The sequence below is a fragment of the Dreissena polymorpha genome, chromosome 5, assembly GCF_020536995.1.
Source record: "Dreissena polymorpha isolate Duluth1 chromosome 5, UMN_Dpol_1.0, whole genome shotgun sequence".
NCBI lineage: Eukaryota > Metazoa > Mollusca > Bivalvia > Myida > Dreissenidae > Dreissena > Dreissena polymorpha.
In genome coordinates, this window is record NC_068359.1 from 89,215,965 (window position 1) to 89,225,376 (window position 9,412).

The 9,412-nt window shown below is 34.0% G+C and overlaps 1 protein-coding gene across 1 annotated transcript; it reads left to right on the forward strand.

Annotated features, from left to right (window-relative positions):
- Window positions 1-5,068: 5,068 nt before the first annotated feature.
- LOC127832121 (uncharacterized) lies at window positions 5,069-8,059 on the forward strand. Its single transcript, XM_052357361.1, has 3 exons — window positions 5,069-5,225; window positions 6,091-6,284; window positions 7,397-8,059. The coding sequence occupies exons 1-3, from the start codon at window positions 5,200-5,202 to the stop codon at window positions 7,531-7,533; spliced, it is 357 nt and encodes a 118-aa protein (XP_052213321.1). The 5' UTR covers window positions 5,069-5,199; the 3' UTR covers window positions 7,534-8,059.
- The last annotated feature ends 1,353 nt before the right edge of the window (window positions 8,060-9,412 follow it).

Below are 9,412 nucleotides of genomic sequence, written 5' to 3' on the forward strand. Positions count from 1 at the left end.
TTATAACTAATCGCTTTTGGTGAGGAGTTTATACTAGCCAATATTTTCTGCTTAGCACGGTCTTTTAGTCTGTCTTGGAAAAGTTTCAAGAACGCCACAGTGTTTCCAACGTCTCCGTGTATCCACGCATACCCAAATCCGTATTGGAATAGTAACCTCTTCACTTGCGTAGCCCATGTAGTGCGTCCAGCCTCGTCTAATTGTCGTAGCATATTGTAACACCGTTTCGGGTATCGATGTACTGGCATCTGCGTGAGTTTACACCAGTATTTCACACATCTGTTCATATATGTTACGAAAAGTGGATATCTCCCACATTCACTTAGCGCGAAAAAGTCGGCCACATTTCTATTAAGACAAGCTATGCGTTTACAAAACCTTATTTGCACGTTTTCAATTTTCTCACAATACTTGTATCCCCACACCTCTGCCGAGTACGTAAGTATAGGTTTCACTACTGAATCGAACAATTTTAATGCTTCATGGTGGTGAAAATAACCGAAGTGTTTCTGTTGGTTCAGTATGGAGTTGACAGCCTTAAGCGCCTGGAGGCTAAGGATCTCTTTTGTTTTAGTCCATAGTAGTTTTGGCGTAAAGTAAGACCCGAGATATTTATAAAAAGTGACTGTTTCTAATACCACTCCTTTATACGTCCAAGATTCGTATGCCCGTAGTGGTCCTCCGTTTCGAAACACCATGATTTTCGATTTGTCAATGTTTATTTGCATTCCTGTTGAATCACAAAAGGAGGCCACATGATTAATCGATCGCTGAAGATTGATGACAGTATCTGCTACGCATGCGACATCATCAGCAAAAAGGAAACCAGGAATCTTTTCATCGTAACCGGTTATTTTTACCCCGTAATCACTTGCAGATTTCAAGTAATCTATTAGGTCGTTTATATAAAGGGAGAAAACTATTGTTGAACTAACACAGCCTTGTTTAGTTCCCTTTTCACAACAAAATGCATCGGTTAGATAGTTTCCGATATTAATACGCGATTTCAGTTGTCTATACATAGATCGAAATACTCGTTGGAATTTACCGTCTGGATATTACTTGTATACAGTTCTGTGAAAAGTATAACCATGACAACGACAGGTAAAACATTTGATTTCTATAAATTGTTCATTAGTTTATAATAATAATATTATATGTGTACAGATATAACAATCAAAATGTATAAATTACGCTGGAAGAATCAAAACTGTTGTTTTGATGAGCTTGACAATATTTATTTTTTTACTTTTTACATGTGTTTAGTGAAACACAGTCTATAAGCATTGAATAAAGCGATTGTTGTGCTCTCATTACGACTATACATACATATAATAAATATACGAATATAAGTATATTTAACAAGTATTTGTTTAATAAAGAATGGAAAACAAACAGTATACACACTTTAATTTAATTTTAACAGGCTTAATTTGTTCCGCTTGCTTATATTGTTCAGCCTCATAATTAATTATGAATAAATCATCTTTTAATTAGTTCCATACACATATAAATACAGTTAATATGACGGTTAAATACTATCCATGTCACATTATGTCAGTGGTATTACAATTTATTATTAATGAAAATCCTATATGTTGTATACAAAAGACACAATTGTGAAATAAATAAAGGATATATGTTCCATATGTAGTCATGTGAATATAAATGACAGACGTATGTGCTAAGATTATTCCAATATTTCCCTCGTTACATGACACACTATTCTTTTCCGATAGGAATTTAAGAAATGCAAGTATATGACATTAAACATAATAATTTTTCTAGAAGGAATTCACATAATCTCATTGCATGTTTTGATAACGCTGCTTTCGTCGATTTACTGTATATTTGGGAAGCCTGGACGTTCTATAAGTATGCGCTTGCGTTTATTAATAGACAGTTCTAGATCCCAATGGCGGATTTACTAGCAAAACATACTGACTGAGCTGTGACCCTTACAGGTTGCGTTTACAGTATCATATATATCACATCACTGCATTGCAATTTACATTATTAATTATACATGTTGAACGGTTAAATGTGTACCTCAAATACGAGAATGTTGATTTTCTTCGTGTATCACGGTTAGGTTTTAAAGGGAAAAGCACAAATACATGAATGACATTCATAACGACAAAGATAGTATAAGCACAATGCCTATACCGACACGTTTAGTCGTGTATACCTCAGAACCAAAAATGTTGCTCACGTGTCTGCACAAATTATGGAATTTCATAAAAGTGAAAATTCTTTAAGTTATACTAAATAAATTAGATCGTCAAGCAGTGTTTCACTTGATAACTAGAAACCCGTCGATGCAAATACGGAACGTTTTCTGTTCTGTTCAGCTTACGAATTTTGAACAAATGCGAAAAGTCGATTAATTCATTTTGGTCTTTTGGCAGGGCATTTGCACAATATTTGATTGGATATTAACACAAGTCAACATAGGTCAAAGCCTGAGTTAGACAGCTTTGCCGTACATTTCTGGATCTAAAGACTATAAAGATCAGAAAAACAACTATGCTGCTTATTTGTAAATTCACGGATACATTCATAAAGTATCTGAGGCAAAACCTATTAACATTAAATTTAATAGGCCTTTTAAATGTTTTTCAAAGGTCTTGCACATTTAAACATTGTATACTATTTACATTTACAAACTATATCGCACTTTTGTTAAACTGTTTAGTGAAATTGAATTTATTCGTGCATGAGCTAACAGCGCCGGTAGATATTGGGCCGGCTTTGTTTGTAGGTACAAATATGGCTCTCCATAAACCCGCGATACAAACTGACACGTCGGGCGAGGCATCGGCAATCCTAGCTGTTGATGGATCAGCATCTACCTGTTCACAAACAGCAACGTTTGCATCGGAATGGATACTCGACCTGTTGGATTATTACGTTGTACAGGAAGTGACGATCCTTCCCGGTATAGGTATTTAGCATTGTACTTAAAGAGATATGGCGTCACTGCTTTAGTCTGATATTGGCACATCCAGCACATCAAACGCCGTTTTTGGCTTAATATGCATGCTTTGAAAAACAGTACGAGGAAACACTATAAGTATTTCCAATTTGTCAATAATTCGTATATTAACGAGAGTATGCACGATTTTGTCAAATATTTACGAATTTATATAAAACGTGTAAAAGACTTATTACACATATATATCAATATTAATTAAAATAAAAGTTAAAAAGAACATGTGTTGAAAAATGCGAAATAAGCCAGGTATTCGAATTAGCCAGCATGTATATCATGCATGTATGATGTGAATCTAAATTTCGTTTAACGGATTATTTCAATTTATAATTTGTCTTGCCTATTTTTCGTTATTGTAAGATATCTTTATCAATATATAACAATTTAACACATATAAAAATCGTGCATACTCTTTTTAATTTAAAAAAGTATTTATAATGTGTTTGATTTAACTCGTACTCATGCTAATCGATGTTTAATGGTATATGTTTATTGTACAATTACTTAACGGAACAATGCATCCCGGTTCGGTTGCATTTATCTTTATGCTTTCGCTTAATCCAAAGTCCCAAAAGTTATTTAAGAAGCGAAAGTTGTGTAAACAATGATTCTCAACAACATGCATTTTGAATTGCACCCATTACATATGAAACTTTAAATAAATGCGCGTATGGTATTAAACAGCACGTTTTTTAAACACATTTAAACACAACACATTTATTAAACCGTGCCTTCATAGAAGATGTAATAAGCCTATAGTCGAATATATATGAATGGTCCTGATGTATTATTATCTGCATTCGTGCGAACAATCAAGTATAAGCAATAAAATGTTTAGTTCCGTGATTTCTTCATCATTTAGATTGTACTCGTTATCTCAAAACTACTATTTATACAGTCCATTAAATACTTGAAAACATTTTTATCCGTTTTGTTCCATAGTTTATTGCATATGATGTGTTTTTCTTTCCAGAAGACAAATCTCAATGGGAGTCATCCGTTGCGGCATTTTCCTCCGAAACTATTGGGTATCGTATTCGTATAGACAAATGCGAACAATTTTCCACCTTAAGTGTTTAAATTTATTGCATTGATCAACCAGCCGTCGAACCCCTTTAGGTTTTACTTCTACTTCCATACGCACATAAAACAAGCGGGTCACCATTGCTCTATAGCGCCTACCAAATTATTCAAAAATCACTAATTGTCGAAGACTTGACTTGGTGACCAAATATTTAACCCCACTTGAGCTAGATTGAAACATGGCATTAACTTTGTCACTATAAATAGTCTGAACTTGTTGCATCAAGGTCTTATAAAGTTTTGTTTAGGGTGGCTATATGGGTTTTCTTCTATTTGACTTGGTAACCTAGATTTTACAAACACTTTATCCGGATTAGAACTTGACCCAGATATTGTCAAGATAAACATTCTGGTCAAGTTTCATCAAGATTGAGTAACAAAATAATAGTAAAATATAAATGGTTTCCAACATTTAACTTGGTGACTTTGTAAAAATAACCATAATGATCGAGATACAAACATATGTTATATATATATATATTAGGGATGGCAAACCAAAGCAAATCCGTCACCGGTTAACCTGTTTCGATATTGGAGCGGTTAACCGGTTAACCGACTGTCTTTGTACCACATAAAAAAATAACATTCGAAAAACGTATATGTTTTTATAGGTCTTTGACGTTTATAAACAATTACATGCATATGCAAATATACTCTGTCGTGTTGATTTTCTTGCAGCCTAATTATTTGTGCGTTGTGAGAAATCCAGGCATGTTCGTACAGTGTCGTCCCAGATTATCCTGTGCAGTGCGTAAAGGCTTATCAGGGACGAAATTTCGCCTCGGTTGACAGTATTTCCTCAAGTTGACAAATATACTGTCCCCCTGTCAACATCTAATATTTATATAATGTAAACTTGGTATTATATTAGACTTTGCATGTGCTTAGTGTACGCATAACGTATATTGTGGTTCAAAATCCACATTTATAATACTTTGATTACTATATTACCTAACCCCTAATGGTGTGTATTTTATTACAGGTTGAATTTAACCAAAATGTGCTGGTTTCGAGGTTAGACATACATGAACTTGAACGCTCAGGCAGCGTTAAGGCCATCAAGTGCAAAGCTGACGGAAGCTGGTTATCTTTATGGAGCACACAGCCATTAAGCTCGCTATCCTATGGACGCATATTTTCCCCAGTGCTGGTATTTATTTCTTCGTTTAATTTCTAGAGCAAAACAAATTGTCAAGTGCATTGTGAATGATTTTTTTTTTCTTCATTTTTTCTGATGTCTGGCAGGCTTAATTAAAGAAGGGGAAGAAAGATGAATAGACGGATTGATGAATGGATTGATCAATGGATGCATGGGTGATTGGAGTGACGGGTAGATGGATGGGTGGATGGATGAATGGGTGGGTGGCTGAATGAACGGATGGATGGATGAATGGATTGATGGATGGATTGACGGGCGAACGGATGGACGGCCGGACGGACGGATGGATGATTAGATGGGTGAATAGATGGGCCTCTAAAATGGAGAGAGGGAGCTACGAAGGGAGGGTGGGCCACCAGACGAGCGGACGAACGGACGGACAGATAGATGGTGTTTCGGGGTTCATGGATTTATTTTTTGATGCATTTCGGTTCAGTAAATAGTTTGAGGATTGTTTTGGGGATGACTAGATCGGTCGATGGTGGTCTAGATACATGTTTCACTAAATATATGGATGAATGCTGCTTTAAATGCATATCGGAAATCGTGGTTTGATTTTAGACTAGTTCTTGCTTTTCCAATTACATCCGAGTGGAGTTCAAATGTATTGGTTATGCAGTGGCAATAGACGCGATTCAATTGCATGGGCACGCCAGTGAGTACAAAACAATTATAGTTTGATCAATGGGGCTTACTATGTTCTAATTTATTGCCTATATTTTTGCTGTAACTATAGAGTTAAGTGATCGAATTGTATATAAGGTGGTGTTCAATATGCATAGATATGTTAAGCGTGCGAGTATGAATATTTCGGATGAGGACTTTTCGAATGTCATGCAAGTACGGTTTGAAATAGTTTCAGAAGCCCAAACATTCAGAGGTTGTACCAGGTTGAGAAAATGCTGATTGTGTCCACAAACGAGACCAGCAAATGGAGCCTTATGGACAAAAGCGTGTTAAGACATGTCAAAATACAGAAGCACCCAAAACTCGCACCGATGAAAATCTGCGAGGTCAATGTCAGAGGAAACCAACAACCCAGACTCCCACGTACATAATCTATCTTTTATGGTTCCATTACATTAATTGTATTAATATTCTAAGTTGGTAATTTGGTCGTTTGACAGAAGATACATATTCTACATTATCCCTTTATTAGATAATTATAATTATTTTGCTTAATCCGATTAGCATTATAAGACTTCGTTGGTGCACGATACCAATTTGAGATTGTATATCACTGTTACGAAACGAACCAAAGTAAGTGTAGAGTTTCTCTGCTTAAAATAATACGTGAAGCAATTGATCAATCGTAATGTAGAACAGTTTGTTTAGTATTTTCATGAAAGCATGTTTTTCGATAAATGTTATAACATACACCCTATTAGTATTGTATCGAAATGCTGTTTAACAGTTTGATGACACTCTTCCCCAGATGGTCCATTAAGAGTCGCTCGTGTTGGCCCCATATAGATGACCAAACTTGTCTCATTAAAGTATTAAGATAACTTTAATGACATGTTTGTTTCGAGGTATATGAATGAACATGTTATTAAAGTATTTAATATGTACGTAAGGTATTTCAGTAAGTAAACAGTGTTTTGTGCCGTAAGTATCCAGAAATGCTCATAGCATGCGTTAAACTGTAAGCCTGCTCTTATTTACCATTACTACAGTTGATACGTCGTATATTCTTATTTCGGATACAACTAATTATTGTTATAAATATCCTTATTGTTCAGATTTATATCCCAGGGCTCTTTACGATTGTCGGTATCTTTACTTCTTAAAAGATACCTTGTGCTCAAGCATTCTACAAATTACCTGTAATACGGAAAATATACTGAAACGTACTCTGGAGTATGGCCGGGTTCCTTTTTGCTGTTCCAGGGGTACATTCAAGTACATTGTATATCTGTATGTAGTACATGAGCCGACAACGCCAAAGTTAAAGTTAGTTGTTTGTTGGGAAACTGGTCTAAGTGTCATCTAGATCAAAAACCACATCGCCAATGTTGTAGCTGAAAGTTGCTTATTAAGTTTGTTTTCTGATTACATATGTTTTCATTTGAGCGAGTCTAAAGGAGGATATCCAATATGTAAAGGCGTGTCTGCGACCTAAATAAAATAACACAATTAATAATAATGTCAAATATGTTTAGCTTTCCGTGTTGTGACTGGAATCCGTATGTCGAGTCAACGCATGGCAACCGTCACTAGGGTAACGTCCAAAATCATGTGCGCGCAAGAATGTCTACACCAGGTGGCGCCACCGTGCAGGACTGCACAATACGACTAGGACAAACAAAGCTGCGCACTGTTTGATGGATATGAACATGAAAAGGACACAATGAATGGAAACTTCACGATCGTTTCCAAGTACGCTGAGTCCATTTTCGACTAAACTAAAAAGAAAAAATATCCCAACGACAGCACAATAAATTAATGCGCTATTTATTTTTACCATAATTGCTAGCACATATGTTAGCAGGAAAACATAACGTATTTACACTTGGTTTGTGTATCAATAGTGTGGGTCAAGGATGAAAATATTAAATTTAACATATTCTCACGTTTATGTTGCCAATTTTCATCGTATGTAAGAACATAATCATTTTCGAACATGATAGCCTTTGGCTTGGACATTTTTATTTTTACGATTTTGTGGAAGTAAGAATTGTGAAAAATAAGTTAAACAACCGTCAATACCCGATTCCTTACCAATAAAAAATGTTGGTTATTTGATTGTTTGTCTTCTGCTATTTATTTGTATTGCTCTGAAAACGTGAGATCACAGCTTTTGTTGTATTTTTATGTTTTTTATATTATTTGCTTTGTTGTTGTTGTAAAAGCATGTACTCATATACATACCATTGTGTATTTCATGTATTCTATGTAAATTGAAAATAAATGCTTCGATATACTACTTTTAATCGTTAAATAAATTATTCAATTCTTCTCGACTAAATATTGACTCTAAAACAAACTATGTTATCTAGTTAGTATTGTTCAAGTATTTTGCGTCAAGTTGTGCTGGAATGTTTTGATTGGAACGACTTCGATGGTCAGTACCTGTATCACATATGATATACTCTTTGTATTTATTTGTAAACCAGTTGAAAAAAGTAATTCAGAAAAAAAATACATTGTTCATTTAAAGAGGAATATATTATTACATAATAATAACTAAGTCAATAAAATACAAATGGTGATAAAATACTAATAAGTTTGAACAAAATATACTACATAATACATGTGGATAGTATACATCAATGTAACATGCAGCGATTATACGCAATAATTATTCTATTGTGGTGTTGTTGTTGTTGTTATTAATGGTGGATCTATAATTATAATGATTTTGATTTGTAAATATGATAATATATAATATTCTTCTACTTCATCATTGTATTATGATAAGTAATAATAGTAGTAGTGAAACTTTAATTATTATCATTATTGGTATACTTATTATTTATTATTATTATTATTATTATTATTATTATTGCCTAAGCTTTATTTAATTTACCTATACAAATTTATACCAATTCATGTTGTGTGACAAAATATTTTGCGTGTAATGTCTCCATTGATCAAACGGAAATCTATTTATTGAAAATGCATATTTGAACAGACGAAACTGCATATTGTTAACTTGAAGCGTTGCTACATCTTTAAAGAATGCACGGTGTGAGACCGTAGTCTTAATTTTTACATATAAAAGAAACATAAAACTAAAAAATTATAAGATGTGACAGCTTTAATATTTAATACTGTAAAACATATACAATATTCGCTCGCTAGTCTATTATCAATGATTGCGTCATATGCTATATCTTGACTTCGTCAATTGATATGTTTCGCTTATTACTTTCACACGATTGTTCTCAGGTATAACTCTCTAGCAACTGACATGAAATATTCCATTCTCATAATGGGCAATTTCTTCATACAAAAAAAAATCTTTGGGTATTCTTTTTATTTCCGAATTCATATTTTATCAATATTGAACCTTCCTAAACTTCAAACACTATTTCCTCATTTAAAGCTTTTTTAATCATAACTGACTTTCAAAATGAATAAACGTTATTCCCTACCTGAATGAAACCCTACATAAATTACGAAAAAACTTACTTTAACATAAAATAATATCATATGCATTTTTGCACATATACACG